Source organism: Gavialis gangeticus, unplaced genomic scaffold (genome assembly GCF_001723915.1).
Source record: "Gavialis gangeticus isolate Ggan-Ray unplaced genomic scaffold, GavGan_comp1, whole genome shotgun sequence".
Lineage (NCBI taxonomy): Eukaryota > Metazoa > Chordata > Crocodylia > Gavialidae > Gavialis > Gavialis gangeticus.
The window spans coordinates 94,123,178-94,140,731 of NW_017729033.1; the positions used below are offsets into that span (position 1 = coordinate 94,123,178).

The 17,554-nt window shown below is 39.5% G+C and overlaps 1 protein-coding gene across 1 annotated transcript in view; it reads right to left on the bottom strand.

Moving 5' to 3' along the window:
- Positions 1-1,481: 1,481 nt before the first annotated feature.
- Positions 1,482-17,554, bottom strand: part of GRID2 (glutamate ionotropic receptor delta type subunit 2) — a 1,321,020-nt gene continuing 1,304,947 nt past the window's right edge. Inside the window, exons 14-15 of the mRNA XM_019526356.1 lie at positions 10,090-10,330; positions 1,482-4,080 (exon numbers count right to left, since the gene is read on the bottom strand). Coding sequence (XP_019381901.1) covers positions 3,658-4,080; positions 10,090-10,330 — 664 coding nt within the window. The 3' untranslated portion in view covers positions 1,482-3,657. The remainder of the gene's footprint in view (positions 4,081-10,089; positions 10,331-17,554) is intronic.

Here is a 17,554-nt window from a genome sequence, read left to right on the forward strand (position 1 = left end):
CTTAAATCTCTGATTCTAGAAAGCATTTATATGAATAAATTAACATGCGATGATCCCACTGAGGATAATGCAATTGTATCACTCACATGCTGAAATGTTCGCAGGACCCGGGTCTCAGTTTGCCCACTGCTTTTTTTTATCATTTGTCTCTTGGCTGTATTTAATAGCAAAATAATAAGGGCCAGGTTTTAAAAGTTTTTTAGGAACATAACCCCTGCTGAAATGAACAAGTGAAGTCCCTAATATTTTGAAAATTTGACTCCTTATTCATTTTCACTAAATCTGTTTCTCCCCTTTAAAGGCCTTTATCAAACTTAACATTTTAAAATTGTCAGGAATTGGATTTTTAAAATTATAGTGTAGCAACAAACTGATTTTATGCAACATGTTTAAAAACTGAATAATGCAACACAGATATATTAAATCAATGCTAGCTGAGTGAGTGACTGGTATAGTTAATAAAAGTAGATTGTACTGAAAATCCAATAGACACACTTAGGACACCCAAATTAATTCTAAATGATAATATAATTTATGAAACTACAGTAAATATTAAGGGGATTAATAACTATTAAGGCATTAGCTTATTACATTAATGAAAATATAAAGCCCAAGGGCAAAAATAAAAGATAGAAAACGCAATTGTACTATAATAAAGAGTTGAAGATTTTGGTCCTAAAAATATATATGTAACAACAAGGTATGTCATAGACGTAGACCAAGAAATTTTCTTGAGCCTAAGACTGAATCATACTAACACAGAACGATTGTGAACATTTTCTGCCAGCCACTTTATTAATGTACTGGATAAAGACCTAAAGCTGGGATTAATGCACAAACAAAACTCCCATCGACTCCCAGGGCATTGTTCATGAGAAATGATGTGAAGAATAGGTAGTAGTACTTATCATTTTACTTAATTCTTTCTTTAAAGGATGTTTGCTTTTTTTCTTTCTTTTCTTTTTTCCCGTAATGCATTTTACGTATTGAATTAAAACATCATATGTGAGCTGTTTCAGAACCTTTATTCTAGGTAAAAAGTCTCTAAGAGATCTAGGTTTGGCCAGTAGAGAGTTTCTCCAGTGGAGGAACTATGAAAAATAGCACAGGCTACCTTCTGAGGAGCCCCTCATTAGTCCAGATATATGGAAGAAGGCTGGAGTGCAGTAGGTGGTATTCTGGGAGTAGAACTTCAGAATGAAGAGCTGAGGAGATTCTGGGTAACCTGAGGAGGCTATCATAACTCAGATGGTTACCCAGGGCTGTCTAAGTTATGGTGAGCACCAATGTCAATCTTGCTGCAGCCCAGAATCAGGCAGGCTAAGATTGCTTACATTGTGCTGGATTCTGTACATTCTCAGGATGAGATTCTATGCTATGCACCAGGGTTAAGATGTTCACAAATACATGCCTAGAATGGGAAATTGCACATAGTTTGAAATGTTCATGTTAGTTAGGACTTACGTAGGAGGGAAAACGAGTTTAGAAAACAATTTTATTAGACAAATTATTTAGACAAATTATACACAGAAAGCTCTGCCACTTGTAACTGAGGCCTCCAAAAAGTGTTTTGTGTATCTGTATAATAGGCAACACATCAAAATAGGCCTATTTTAAATATTGTACATGTTTAACAGTTTGTTTATAGCTAAAATCACTGCAACATCTGGTTTGTCCCTACATAGCTTGTTGTAAATAAATTTATTTTTTTTTAATCAGAGTTGTGTATGAGTTCATGGATAGTACAAGGGGAAACAAGTTGTGCATGCTTTTAGACACTTGCTACCCTGGAAACAAAATGGCCTTTTGCATGATAAGAAATTGTTCTGCCTTACACAGTAGACAATATTTGAAGATTTAGTACAAAAACAGTGACAGTACAAGATGCTCCCCCAGAACAGAATTAGCATCAAAATAGAATAGATCTGAAGAATATACCTTTTAATTTATCCTAAAGCAAATCACATAGGCTGATTTTATATATCAATTCTAGCCACAGAATGAGTTAGGTTAAAATAAGTGTATGGTGCATTTAAAAACAACAACAACAAAAAAACCAAATAAACAAAACAAAACAAAAAACCCACACAGGATAAATTGCTTGCTTTCTACTTAACCACATTTTTAGTTTTAAGGATTACAAACTGAAAGCTCATTCTACATTTCTAACAAGTAAGAGTGTTACTTTTAAAAACCTGTGCTAAAGCAGGCACTGTTTTTTCTCTCACTGCTGTTCTTCTCATTGCTCTATACAGTTGGCACTAATGTAAAAATACATAGCTCTTCTAATATAACTGAATATAATAAGGGTTAAAACAAGTGCTTCTTTATTTGTTTTTTTCTTAGAATAATATATGACTGTAATTAAGGCCACATCAATATTTCTCAAGGGCTTTTTTCCCCACTAACGCCATTACTATATTGATTAACTGTACGGATCTGGAAGATAATTTATTAGCCTTCAATGATCTATATTTAAACAGCTCTAGAGCTATATTATAGTTGTTCATGGATGTGTTTTACCTAAAAGAGATTTCCATTTGTCTAATTAATTAAAAGTAAAATTATTAAGGCTAACCTTATACACTACGAGTAGCCAATGCAAAACCTAATCAAATGAGTTACATCTAGGTACAAACATTAAATTGCCCTGGATGTTCTAATAAAAAAGTATAAAATATGCTCTGTTGGCAAACAACGCAAGTCAGAATAACATTAAAGCAACCTGTCTTTTCTAAATGAAAAGACCCCCTGCACTGTACATCTTTCCTGTATACAACACGTTTTTACTAAAGCTTTATTAAATGAATTGCAATAGCAACGGCTGCCATTTTATAGATATATATACATGTATATATATATATACATACCTATGTATATATGTATATATATATATGTATGAGATACTAATTTATTTAACACAACATAGGCTTCTGCCATATGATACAGTTTACTGTACATAAGAAAAACTTTTAACACTGTACAATCACATAAAGATCATATGCACTGTTGCAGTGCAAAAGTAGATTTAACTGTAGTCTTTTACTGGCATAGTAATGGCTTTTTGTAGTCCTACAAAATTGCATTCTCATATTATGTGGCCTGAATGGTATTTTTATTCTTTTTCTCTTTTTTCCCCCCTTTTTATCTTTTTCTTTTTTTCTTTTTTTGTTTTTGTTTTTTACATTGCAGGGTTTGCCTTTGGTCCACAGTTAAAAGGACACACACAGCAGCGGAGCACTGAATGAATGCAGCAGAACAAATGTAAAGGTTGAAATTATTGCAATTATATAAAAAAATAAAACAGTGTGGTGGGGGAGAACATAAAGGCTGTTCCGTGCAGTAACCCTTTGTCTTTTATGCATTATTCACTGCACATTTCCTATACTTAAAGTATATGGAAAATATGCTACTAGAAAACTTGTGTGATGATTTTCTTTAAAAGGAACTGGTGACTAAAGACTTAAAGATAGGAGGGACAGAGAGAGAGGAGGAGACAGAGACAGATAAAGCAGGAAGGGAAGGAAAAATAGTAAGTTGTTACTAATAATCTTGATTTTTTTAAAAAAGTTACATCCATGTTAGTCCCACAATATTACAGCTGCTCCTTGCAAAGGGAGTCCTAGAAAGAAAGAGTGACAAAACTTGGTTTGATGCTCAGATGGAGGTGCCTCGATCTGGATCACTGCCAATATTGAGCCCCAGAGTAGGAGTTGGTTGGTATGGGATAGATGACATTGTTTTGATGGGACTTCTGAAAAACCCCCCATTAGGTGCCCTATGCCTAAAAGGGCCAGTTCGGTGCTCAGGTACGTTGCCAAATGAGAAACCAGAAGCGGCTTTAGCAGACAGAGTACGGCTAAGAGTCTGGATCTGTTCTGGTATGAAGGTTGTCGTGGTGATGTGAGTGTTTCTGAAGTCACTGATTTGCTCCAGTGCTTGGCGTGTGGGCAAAGTGTCAATGTCCAGTGGGGTCAAATCAATTGATGAGGTGGAAAACTGTTTATGGGGGCTGTCATCATCTGTGCAGAGGCTGTTCACACGTCTGTGAAGGTGTTCCAGGTCAATTTCCTTGTCATCCTGGAGAAGAAGAAAAAATATGTACCACTCATCGTTGCCACTTTTTGTTGGATTGATGCTTCATTGTGGAATCAGATCTCTTCAGAAAACATGACATATTATTAACTAAAGCTTCATGTTAGTTAGATAACAGCTGAGTTCAGGTATAAATATCAATGGTAAATAATTCTCACTGATGGAAGCTGCATGGATTGGAAGGAACACAGGTGCACTTTACCATTATAATACATCTATCTTCAAACCCAGCATCTGAAGTGCAAACCTGTACGTGATACAAATACGTACTTATCATGAAACTGCAGGTTTGGAGGCAGATTGTGTGTCATTTAGACTAATGACAGCTTGGTGAAAATGATCTTTATATAATGAAGATGAAGTGTCACCTTAGATGGCTGGGGTGATGCCAGCTGTCCTTAAATTTCATAACGATCACTAAATTTGAGCTTCAAAATGGGAGCCTTTGAAGAACAAGATTATCCCCTTCATCAACAGGGGATAACTGGCAGGGCTAATGGACTAACATCTTACAGGACTGATTTTTCTCTGTATTAGTCAAAATAGAACAAAAGCTGAACTTCCACCCAGAATACTTGTGGTTCATGTACATTATATTAGAATGGAGTACATAAAGTGAGATTGAGTTGTAATGCCTACAGTGGGTTTGATTCTCTTTTTGCTTATAGTGGATCAACTCCACTGGCTTTGGTAGAAATATACTGGTGTGGGTGAAGGGAGAATGAGGCCCATAGTATTTATGCTGATGTGTGATCACTCCATTCTACCCTTGTTCTTCCTTAAATGTCTCCCCTTACAGAATTTGAAAGATTTGTGTCATAGTTGAGAATTTAAAAGCACAGAGGTCAAAAAATACATAGCCATGGGTCCCATTGTAATTGTAAATCATCTATGTTGTGCACACATATTAACACTGAACTAAAAACCTTAACTCAAAGCTGTGTTAAGCATAAAATATGTGAGGGATGTCTCTTTTAAACAGGGGACACAGTTCATTTGTTGGACTACAAAAATAAAATTTCAACCAAACTTTGTTAAAATTTATTTAAGGCTCTGTAAAATCTATTGACTCTTCCAGGCCCCCAGAGATATCTCCCAATGCAGCATTCTACAGCCTCACAGACAGTAATTGTATGGTCCCATAGTAGTGCATTTATGACCTCCAAGCTTGATTACTATAACTCATTCTAGGTCTGATTCAAAGCTCACTGAATCAATGAGAAGACTCCTTTTGTCCTCAGTCTTTAAAGCCATTCTATTAACTAGGAGTAAAATCAAAATCATGAATCTTGAAAAACTCCATCTAAAACAAAATTTAGTAATTAATCTGGCTAGCAACACTGATTTACAAATCTGTGCCCTGGCACCCCATGGAACAGAGTCCAGTTCAGAATCTGTCATTTGAAGCCCTCCACTATTTTAGCAATCTGAGAGATGCCCTTTGGTTCTGTGACCTCCCAAAGCAACTGTGTTCCACCTGAACAGTGAGACTCTTAGCCAGCAGGGGGAGTCTTGGGAGTGGAAGAGGAATTAGATTTCAACTATCCTGCATGAAATAAAACTGGCTATAGACCTTATCACTCTGAGCACAAAACATGAGTTCATCTCGACCTAGCTTTCCATCTATAATTTGCACGCACAGAAACTTACATAGACATACAGCTATGCCACTCACGTATGCACAAACATAAACAAGCAAACAAAACTAAAATCAAATTAATTAGTCAAGGTATTTCTCCTATAGGCTTGGGAGATTATCAGAGACTATGATATTAAGGACCAGGTAAGAATATAGATGGAGACATAGAGGCTCAGTCTTGCTGTTTAAGTCTTGATTTTGCCTCCGTGGCACAGTGTTCAATGTTTCTTTATTTTTCTTTTGAAATTTAAGCAGTATAAAAATACCTTATAATTTAAAATACCAATGAAGGAAATATTTTACATTTATTACTGTAGATATACTGTAATATATTTTACATTTATTACTGTAGATATACTGTAGATATATTGCAATTTATCTGAGCCTCTGGGAGTCACTTTAGCAATACAGCTGACTCTTCTGTTATTAATCACATCCCAGAATGAAATGTTTAAGGGTAGGGTCAGATTTAAAAAAAAAAAAAAATATTGGTATTCTCCCATGGTCCACCCATGACCCAGACTCCACCCATTCAATACACCAAAATAAGACCCACTCACAGTAAGATTGTGCATATCTCCATAATATGATCATTCCTCTTCTCTCTTGTGTGTTTTGATCAGGAGTGAAATATTCATCAGTGTTCACATTTAAATTATCATCAGGCTTCAGAGTCAACATCCCATTGAGATTACTGGGGCAGTTCATACTTCTCCCAGAGCTATTGTTTAAGGTTGTCTGCAGACTCAGGCAGACATCACTGAATGGGTTACTTCTGGTACATGACTGAAAGGTTATCTTTGCAACCATAAGTGCTTGGATTCTGGAGCACAAGATGGCAGCCACCAGGAAAAAGGGCTGGCTTGCTGACCACAAACTGGCCCAATCTGACCCCCCGATTCTGGACTAGTACCCTGGAAGAGCCAGTGGATTTCAGGGAAGCTAAAATGAATTTTAAGAAAGTTAGTTAAGATGTATTTCCAAATGAGCCCACAGCATGGATAGTGCAGACACTCAGCACGTATGTCCATGCTTAAGTCAGTTTTGAGTCAAGCTTTTCAATTCAGCTTTAAGATCATTAGATGCAGGGGTAGCAGTGGACATAGTCTTCCTGAACTTCCGGAAGGCTTTTGACACTGTCTCTCACCCCGTTCTCATTAAGAAACTGGGGGGTTGTGGCGTAGACACCCACACAGTCAAATGGGTTGCCAACTGGCTGGAGGGCTGCACCCAGAGGGTGGTAGTGGACAGGTCCTTCTCAACCTGGAAGGACGTGTGCAGTGGGGTTCGGCAGGGCTCGGTCCTCGGGCCCGCGCTGTTCAACATCTTCATCAGTGATTTGGATGAGGGGGTAAAAAGCACCCTGTTCAAATTTGCTGATGACATTAAGATGTGGGGGGACGTGGGCACGCTAGAAGGAAGCAACAGGCTACAATCTGACCTAGACAGGTTACAAGGGTGGGCGGATGAGAATAGGATGGGTTTCAACACAGACAAGTGCAAGGTGATGCACCTGGGGAGGAACAACCGGCACCATACCTACAGGTTGGGGAACTCCCCTCTTGTCAGCACGGAGGCGGAAAAGGATCTTGGAGTCATCATTGACTCCAAGATGAACATGGGTCGGCAGTGTGGGGAGGCAGTTAGGAAGGCCAACCGTACCTTGTCATGCATCCACAGATGCATCTCAAGCAGGTCCAGAGAGGTGATCCTCCCCCTTTATGCGGCACTGGTCAGGCCGCAGTTGGAGTACTGCGTCCAGTTCTGGGCGCCGCACTTCAAGAGGGATGTGGACAGCATGGAGAGGGTCCAGAGGAGGGCCACTCGCATGATCAGGGGACAGCAGGGCAGGCCCTATGAGGAGAGGCTACGGGACCTGAACCTGTTCAGCCTCCAAAAGAGAAGGCTGAGGGGGGATCTTGTGGCCTGTTATAAACTAGTCAGGGGGGATCAGCAGGCACTGGGGGAGTCACTGTTCCCCCGAGCACAGCCAGGAGTGACCAGGAATAACGGTCACAAGCTGGCAGAGGGTAGGTTTAGGTTAGACATCAAAAGGCGCTATTTCACGGTCAGGGCGGCTAGGGTTGGGAACCAACTTCCAAGAGAAGTGGTGCAGGCTCCTACCCTGGGGGTTTTTAAGAAGAGGTTAGATGAACACCTTGCTGGGGTCGTTTGACCCCAGTACTCTTTCCTGCCATTGCAGGGGGTCGGACTAGATGATCTGCTCAGGTCCCTTCCGACCCTAGAAACTATGAAACTATAAATTTAAAGCCACGCCAGTATATGGCAGTATAAAGAGGCCAAGTTATAATGTCTGAGGAAATCACAATTTAAGTTTCCTGCAGAACATCTGAAATATACAGCATGATCATCTATCTATCTATCTACAGGTTTCCTTTGCTTTATGCGGGTTCTGTATGTGTGAATTCACTCTTATGTGATGACCCTTTTTATACGAAAAATTCAGTATATGTGAGGTAAATTCACTCTTATGTGATCGCTGTGGTGGAAACCCACAGTCAGCTGCTTTGTGCAGTGCATTGTGGGAGTGACATGCACAAAAATATAGTCTCCTGCATGGATCTGTGCTCCTCGCTCGTTGTTTGCAACATGTGTTTCTGCAGTTGCCACCCCCATTATGACAGTGCCCTGTGCTTGTGTGTACTGTTTGCTGTTGGTGAGTACCAACATTGTTTTGTAAAAGTGGTAGAAATGGGTCTGGAGGTCAGTACAGTTGAAGTCTTGGAACATATGCCTGTTTGTCACATTGTAAAGTGGGTTCTTTATGCATATTCGAGTTTTGTGCCATTTTCCAGGATTGCATGTACAGCATAAAGCAAGAGAAACATCTATCTATCTATCTATCTATCTATCTATCTATCTATCTATCTATCTATCTATCTATCTATCTATCTATCTATCGGCTTCTTTCTTTTCTTTTATGTATTTTTTGGACCCAATAAATATAAAATCTGAAATTTCTTAAAGTTTGGGTTAAATGATAATCTGATATGTAGTAGCATTTAACCATTTGTTGGTGGCTGATTCTCATTCCAGAAAAATACAATTTAAAAGCAGAGAGTTTTTAAAAATGACTTTCTAAATATTTAAATATCAATACCAGGGCTGTCTAATTTGGGAGAGTAATTAATCCTTCTGGATTATACAACAGTATATTGGCAGGGCACTTGAATATCAAAGAAACTGCAGGCAAGGTCAAAACTATCACACAGAAACTCACAGCAATAGCCTTCAACAGGTCTCCCAGCTATGTAGACAGAAAAGATAAAACTGAGAATGATACCTTGCATATCATCATGGGGCACGTCTACATGAGATGATGACTCTGCAGTAGCCAAAAAACACTGTACAGTAGTGTGTCACAGCATGGACAGTACTAATATGCTATTGCATAGTATTATTAGGCTACTTCGCAGTAGCATTACCTAAAAGACACTTGCTGGTGCTACTGTGCAGTAACTCTACTGCACATTTATTTAGTACCTGCTAATACAAGTACTAAATAAAGGTGCAGTAATGACTGCACAGTAGCATCTCATGTTGATGGGCCCAGTGGGTCCTGCACTGGGAATATCTACCCAGTACATTTTAACAAAACTTTATCTGGTGTTGCTATATCCAGTGTTCTCTGGAGCTAAACATTTAATTACCAAGGTAAGAAATTTGTTATAATAAGAATGTATAAGGTTCAGAGGGCTGGTAATGAGATACCTGGGTTTCCATAGTGCAGAAAACATTATATATCCATAGACAGATAAAACTAAATGGAGCCCTGGTGTGAGATGATATGAGCTGAAGTCCCCAGGAACTGATTTCACTGGTTAAATTTTTTTAAAGAGCATCCATATTCAGGCTTCTAAATAAGATGACCACCTTCCTACTGATTTTAAGATAGATAATAAGAACTATAGTCAATAGGAACTGCAACTGCTTAATTCCTTTAAGAAAAATCAGGTGGAATTTATTTAGGAACTGAAATATGGGTTTAGGATATTAACTTTAGAAACCTGTTTTTGAAAATCTTAGCCAAGGCACCTCGGGGATATATTTTGCATGTAACAATGAGTGACTTTTCAAACTCATTGGCTGAACCTCAATCTTATCCAAATAAACAAATATAATGTATGAATCACAGCTGTATTCATAATGTACTATCCATCTATGAACAGCCACATATTTATACACTATCAATGTACTGCATTTATTTTTGTTTTCCTTTTCATATCCTGTGTTTTCCTTCCACATCTAATGCTATAAATATAACATGACTAGCAGTATCCCCCACTAATGGAGCAGCATGAAAATATTCCAGATGAAATAAAAGCCTTTAATACCTCTTTTGAAGGGACACGGGAGCCTTTCCTTTTATTCCACCATGTTTCCAACATTGCAATGAGACAGGAAAGGACAATCCCAGCAGCCAGGATACAAAAAACACCTGAAAAACTCTTTATGTCCAGAGCACTTCCTTTCTGTTTGGTGTCCACTGACGAATACAGATCACATTGACCGTTTCTGGGCCACCACTTATGCTTCAGTATATCCATGTCTCCGTTCTGCTGTAGTTCTAGAATCCTTGAGGAGAAAGCACAGAACATCAGATTACCGACTGAGGCTTACGTTAGATACTTTGTCTTCTTTTCATTCCCCTCAGTAGAAGTTCCAAATATGTTTTTTTCCATCAGATTTCTAATAAACAGGGTGTCTAAAACAAGTACTCACATGTAGAATGCTCTATTTTTCTCTGTTATGACAGATGAATGTCATGGTATGAATAGCAGACATATTGAACACCTGTGGTAGTGTACATTGTAAGTTATGCTTCTTTCTTTCACCCCCTCCTTTCTTCCATTTTTTCCCATGCTGTGCCTAGCTCCCTTTGATCAGAGACCTAAGGAAAAATGTCTTGCATTTGAAAACTTGTCTAACTGCATCTCAACTACACAGTTGGTTCAGTAAAATATATCAACCTAAGAAATCCTTACCCCTCATAATTTCTAGACCATCATGGCTATAATATCCTTCTTATGCTCCTGTTAGGATACCAGTAAACTCCTGCCTTCAGCAACTTGTTTGTCTGTTCATGTCCTTAGAGACAACCCTTTCTTTCCTGAATGATATCGTGTCAGCTGCAATCATCTATAATTCTTGAGTTAACACCTTTAAAGTTAAATGGGAGATGAGAGGTGCCAGGGGATTTTCAGGGAAAGATTATTTGATGTGTGATTGATTTACTGTTGTAACTATGTATGAATTTATTGTTTATATAATGGCATATATATTTTGCCAGGCTTCTCTGAAAGGGAAGATGTGGCATGAATAGATTTAAAGAAGAGAATTTTATGTTTGACATGTCTTTTTGGTGTTTGTTGATCCAAATGAATTGTAGATACATGTTTTTACAAACCAAGTACATGTGTCTGGAGTATCAAATAAGAGCATTTGAGTAATTAAAATAATCAAATTAGGAATTGCTTTCTAAAAGTGGTAAAAATAAAATGGGTCTTCCCCCTCCCCCCACACACATAAATGATCTGTCTTGGGGTTTTTTTTTAAATGCTGACAGGAAAACAGATTGACTTGCATAAACATCTGAAACTGAATATAAAAAAAATTTAAAAAAGCACAGCTAAGTCATTCTGAGACTTTTTTCATTTAGAGCTAGGTAATACATCAAGTATGATTCTTGTACTAAAAAGTAAAAGAGAAAAATCGTATAGGCCTAATTCCCCCAAATGCTCTGTGTACAACAGTTCTCATAACCCCCCAGATAGCACTATCATGAATGAAACCCAAGAGCAGTAGCAGACTCCAATGAGCCAGTCCATGGGCTGGGGATTTTGATGGGAGAGGTTGTTCCAGAAATGGCTCTGGATGGAGTTTTCAGTCTTTTGACAATGAGTACACCTGAAGTATGCAGAATGTACTCCAATTCAGGGCTTTAAGAAAGGAAGATTTGGCTCTGGGAGGATATCCTGAGAGACAAGGCAGGTATTTCTGGGGATAAATCAGTACAGTGAACTTGTTTATACTGTTTGCTGATTAAAGAATAGTGAAGGATAGTCTCTGTAACAGCTTCAAGGGGGCATGTCACACAGAAGACACAGCCCAGGAGAGAAAGATCAGTGGTAGTTATAAGGCATAAATGCTTTCTCTTGTTTCTGAGTTGTCTAGGAAGCAGCTTTACAGCAGCCTTACCCTGGAATATCTTATAGATGGCAAGGCTACTACAACCAACCTGGAATCTCTGTAGTGCTCAGCACTGAAGAACAATGGCATGGTGAAATCACTGAATGGCTGGGGTGGGCAGGGGCAGGATATGCTGACTATGGTAGATGTGGGAGGGAAGAGGTATGACATGGGTGAAGGGAAAGGAAGTCTTACCTGATCGGACTGCTGCTGCCACTGCTCAGTGTCAGCGGAGTCAGCTTTCCTGTGGCTGGGGTTTTTTGGAATGGATCCTGGTGTCCCACTTGCCCTGTGGCTCCCTCCCACCTCGCTGTCCCAACCTGATACATACACATTGGGAGCAGGCCTACGTCCACTTTGGCAAAGGCTCGCTGAAGGGGAGCACCATTCTGTTTATCCCACCCTGCACTCCCCTGCTTCCCAGATACATTGTTTGGTGTGGTACTGTGCTGCCCAGCTGTTATGGTTGACAAGGGGCAGATCAGGACTTTCCCCACTGATGCAAAGGCTTCAAGAGAGGAGGACAAGTGCCAATTCACTCATGCCCCCCACACCCTGCAGATACACTGACTGGTGCAGTGCTGCACAGTTCCTATGGCAGGAACTTCTGCTGTGGTGAGAGGGATCCTGGTGCCCCACTCACCCCACCCTAGTCCTGCTACTGCTAAAGAAACTTTCCTTCCTGTCCCAAATCAGGAGTACTGGATAGAAGGAGGTCACATAGGGACGTGTACATTGGCCCTATATTGTTTCTTCACCAAGGGAATTCATGTTTGTTAAGTTAATGGGAAGAACATGTGCACATTTTTTTCCTGATAATCAGACCACTTCTACTTAGGTCCCTATACATGGATTTAAGAGTCTAGTTTCAGCACCCAGGTTCAAGCATTTTGGCATGTGTCCATTTGTCTTTGTGAATTACTAAATGCCAGCTGCATAAGGCAGTAATGGAATAGAAATCTGGGAGCAGAATGGTTTGTTTTCCTCAGTGGCAGCTCTAAGCCGTGAGGACTTCTATTTTTCTCCATTTTGTTCAGTTAGTAATAGACCGAAACATGCAGAATGATTGCTTTATTCTCATTAATTAAATGATTCTCCATTTGTCAGTCTAATTTCTGATTACACAGGACTTCTTTTTCAACAATAGAAATTTGCATAAACCACTGAACTTTAGCTAGGTCTATGAAACAGAGATTCATGCCAAATTATATAATTTTAATCAGTAAGAAATCTATTTTAATTCTAGAGGTCAGATGCAAGATTAATTGCTTTAAGGAGATCATAAAATATTAAGCAATATTAAGCAATGAATAGCTGTGTGCATAAATGGAAACAGCTCACTAGAAAAATCAAGTTAAACAGCAATTCAAATGGAATACAGTATATATCAAGGGAAATTACTGAACATCAATGGTAACTTGACCAAATATATTAATTTTATGTGCACAATGGGACAGAGCCTTGTTCTGCTGGATTCAATTGATGTTTTGGCATTGATGTCAATAGGGTCAGGATCTAGGCCCAAAACAAGAGCCAACATGCTTCGAGGTTTATAAATGCTGCCTATTTTCCATATCTAAGGAATTATTATTGTAGAGAGATATTTTGGAAACAAAAATGTGCTGTCACTGGAATCTTATGACAGGTAACAACAGATATGCAGAGGTTCTGGAAGTATGATGTGTCTGATGTGTAGGCACCATTATGCCCATGTGATGAGTGGACTTCCCACGAGATGGCAGTCTTTACAAAAAAATACACTCCTGCAAATCACTGTTCTGTGCCTGTGAACTGTACTAATAATTTTCCTCTCGGACTACAGACATATATTTTAATCATTTTAATATTGAATTGCATATTTCAATAATTAGGTATGAAATAATAGATTAAATAGAGGACTGAAAGACTCAAAGGAACTGATATAAAAATGTCTGATGTGGGTCATTTTGGTACTGTTTCAGAAACCCAAAGTTTTTACAAGTAAACTTTTCTGTACTACTTGCTCTGTTGGGACTACCATAAAGGAATGGAAAAATATTACTAAGGATAGATACCAGTCAGAAAGATGGAAATCTGTAAGTTGGCTTCACAATTTCCTTGTGTTCTAAAATTTGATCATATTAGAAAGTGTGACATTAAAAGACCAAGTCTAAGCACGTAAACTGCAGTGACCTGACTTGAAATATTTGACCTTTTAGACTTGGTTGTTGATAGACTGTGGATCTTGAAATATTTTTATTTGGGAAGCAAACTCTTATTATAATTTTTTTAAGTTAATAATGTCGAAAGTGAAAAAGATGCTCAAAACTCTCTGAAGTATAGGGAGTAAAACTGAGTTCTTTTTTGCTCTGGCTTTATATTATAAGGCTATATCATGCATTTCATTGTACAGAGAGGGAAGAGGAGTACAAGGAAAGACTTCTTCGTCTTGGATTAAAATCTGATACTGATTCGGACACCTAGGATACTTGCAGACTTTACACTTTGATTGTGTTAGGTCAACCTAAGGGCCAAACTGTACATATATTTGCGGAGGTTAAAAATATGGCAAGTCTGATCTAACTTATTATAGCTGAGGGGGTGCACTAAATTACATCAGGCATGGGTTAGCCCAATCAACCGAATGTGTGTAGACATTTGGAGCACAGCTCCTAGGCTGGGAAAGCCCAGCTGGTCATCCCAGCCATGAGGCCCTGCTTTTCCTACCTTCAACCATGATTTTTAGGTCTCCAACCCCCGCATCCTGGATGGACAACCCTCTCCAGGCTCACTAGCCTTTTCTGATCCTGTCCGCCCCTCCCCCCCAATCCCAAATTACTTAGATCATGTTCCTGGGACAGCTCCTGGCACCAGCAAACGTGTGCACAAGTGGGACCTGATCTATAATCACAGTTTAAAGCAAGCTGTGTGATTGTGGATTAGGCACCAGGAACATCTGTACATATACCTAGATGATCAGATTTGATTGTCTTATTTCCCAAAAGTGCCACTTACACACAGGCTGGCAATCTATTCCTACACACATGAATGGCTACAAACTTATGTAAGGACAGAGTGCCAGCCTGGATGTAGATGGCATTTTTGGGATGTGGATGACTAGATCTGGTCACTTAGGCATGCACAGAAGAACAGAATGTCACCCTGTGTGTTTCATTTTTACCTTTCTTCAGGATACATATAAAGCACAACAGTTGGCCGACTGAAGTCAGTGGGAACAGAAGCAGTTTTATAACCAGACTTACCTACTTCATAGATTAGTTGTGAGACCTAGTGAGTGCTTTGAGATCCCAAAATAAAAGGAAATCTTAGGACTACGGAGTATTATTAGTATTAAAATAATCAAAACATCCATGACAATATCATGTTTTGATCTTCCTCTTTTATATATTCTTTCTCAGTGATAGCTAACCCACACTAGAGGGAGATTCAGAGATTTAATGGTACAGTGGGGCTAGGAACTATTTTTACAGATGGTTTGAGATGGCATGTGATACTGAATGCCAGTATCTTGCACCAGGACATGTTAACTGGAAGGAGTTATTTCTGGTAGATGCCTCTTGTCACTGAAAATAAAACATGAGAAGAAGTGCTGGAATTCAGGCTTCTACAAGTCTTCAAAATTATTCTGAAACTCATTTTGATCTCTACTGCATGTGGAAAGACCTTTTAATTAACGGAGCAAGAGCTGCTTACTATTATGAATAAAAAGAATGACTTTGAACCAGCCACTAGGAGCCAGATTTTCAAGTGCTCAGCACCTGCAGCTGGGGACATATTTCCAAAAGAGCTCATCGCTTATTATAGTGAATAAGAGAGAGCCAAGCTGTTTGAGAACCCCACCTTATTGTGTGTGATGAGCTGTTTGTGAAAAATCTAGCCACTAGGCTTTGTGGGTTTGAGTTGCCCTGAAGGGCCCTTGTGAAGCTAAATTCATTAGTGAATGACTCTTTTACTACAGGTGATGGATGTTATATTAATAGCTAATAGGTAACAGAAATAGATTCTTTCAACCAATCAGAACACAGTCAACAGCTATTCATGTCAGTGATAAAACTAGGCCATGGACAAAGTTCACTTGGGCAATTTCAGGAGGGGAGGGGGAGCTGCTACTCAGGAGTGCACAGCAGCTGTTATGCTCCAGTTTCTATGTGTACATGAGTCTGTAGCAATACAAGTGACCTAAGTCACCCCACCTTTAACCCTGGGTGAAGCAGGGTTAAAGTTTGCTAAATGTGAAACTGCTCCAAGTGAATGTTTGTCCATTCCTCTACTCTGGTCACTTTTATTCCACAACAATAGCTGGAGTGACCTCACCAACAACTTCTGCCTTGTGAGTGGGCACAAATTCCCCAATTCTCCTGACACTGGTTTAGTGGTATTTAAACTGCTATGGTGAATATTTAAAAAAATATCACATGCATCTCAGTTTACTTGCTTGATAATATCCTTTATGACTGCCTAGAATTCAATTAAAGGAGGTGTTTACGGGAAAAAAAACAGTGATAGAGAGAAGGTGCCATCAGAGGGAATATTAGGGTCCTTAAGAAAACAATAAAGAGCTATCAGTTCAGAAACACATACCTGCCTGGTTTTCGCCATGTTGGCAAGTTAACTTTCCCAGGCCTGGTTACAAAATTAAAAAAGGCACCAAAGCATTAAAGAACCCATTTTGGAGATAGTCAGGATGTAGCCAAGAGCTGCTGGGAATGAGAGATACACAACGGAGAAAAGGCAAGAAGACAATCAATGTCTCTTGGCCTAGAGATAGAGGTAGATGGACTAAGTGGGAACTACCAAAGCATGCAAAGAAAGGATCGCATGTAGCCGTGACTGAACAGATGTGCTTAGACTAGATGTGTGCTTTATCCTTAGCTTTCCTGGCTGCATGCCTTGGATGGAGTAAACAGTATGCTTGTTTTGGAGAAACTGCTTTTTGAGTCATGTTAATCCATGACTGGCCACAGGCTCCAGGAGGGAAAAGTCTTACAGGTGCCATACGCAGCAGGGGCCGTCATGGTAACATATGGCTGGAGACTGGGACCAGGGGCGTGGCCTGGATGCCACTGGGGATCTATGTGAAAACAGTAAAATCATAGGAGAGAGACCCCCTGGAGAGAGGTGACTTTAGCAAAGGCTGTCACTTTAGTAATACACATGAGAGGAGCTGCAAAAGGGGTTTATGGTACTGCTCACTCTGTTACCGGGAGTGCAGTGGGAATAGGGGTACCGCAGCATAATGATACAATCTGAATTAGGATGAACTGCAGAGTTTCACTCTGGAAAAAGTGCAAGAAGAAGCCTGTCACTTGGAAGAATTTGGAGCACAGATTCATCCCTAAATCCTGGTAGGTACTTTAAAGTGGTAGTTAAGGATTCCCTAGGTGTGAGGAGATTCACAATGAGCCTTATTGCAGGCTTTTCTGCCCTCTTAATTTCCCCAGGGTAAAGACTGTTGTGTGAATCTGTGCTATGCCAACAGTGTAGAGCAGCTCTAAATTATGCCCCAGGATGAGGGAGGAAAAATGTGGCTGAAAGTTCCTCTTTCTCCTGCCCTTACAGCATGCTATCACTCCTACCCCTCCGTCACTCTGGTGCGCCTCAAGCCACACA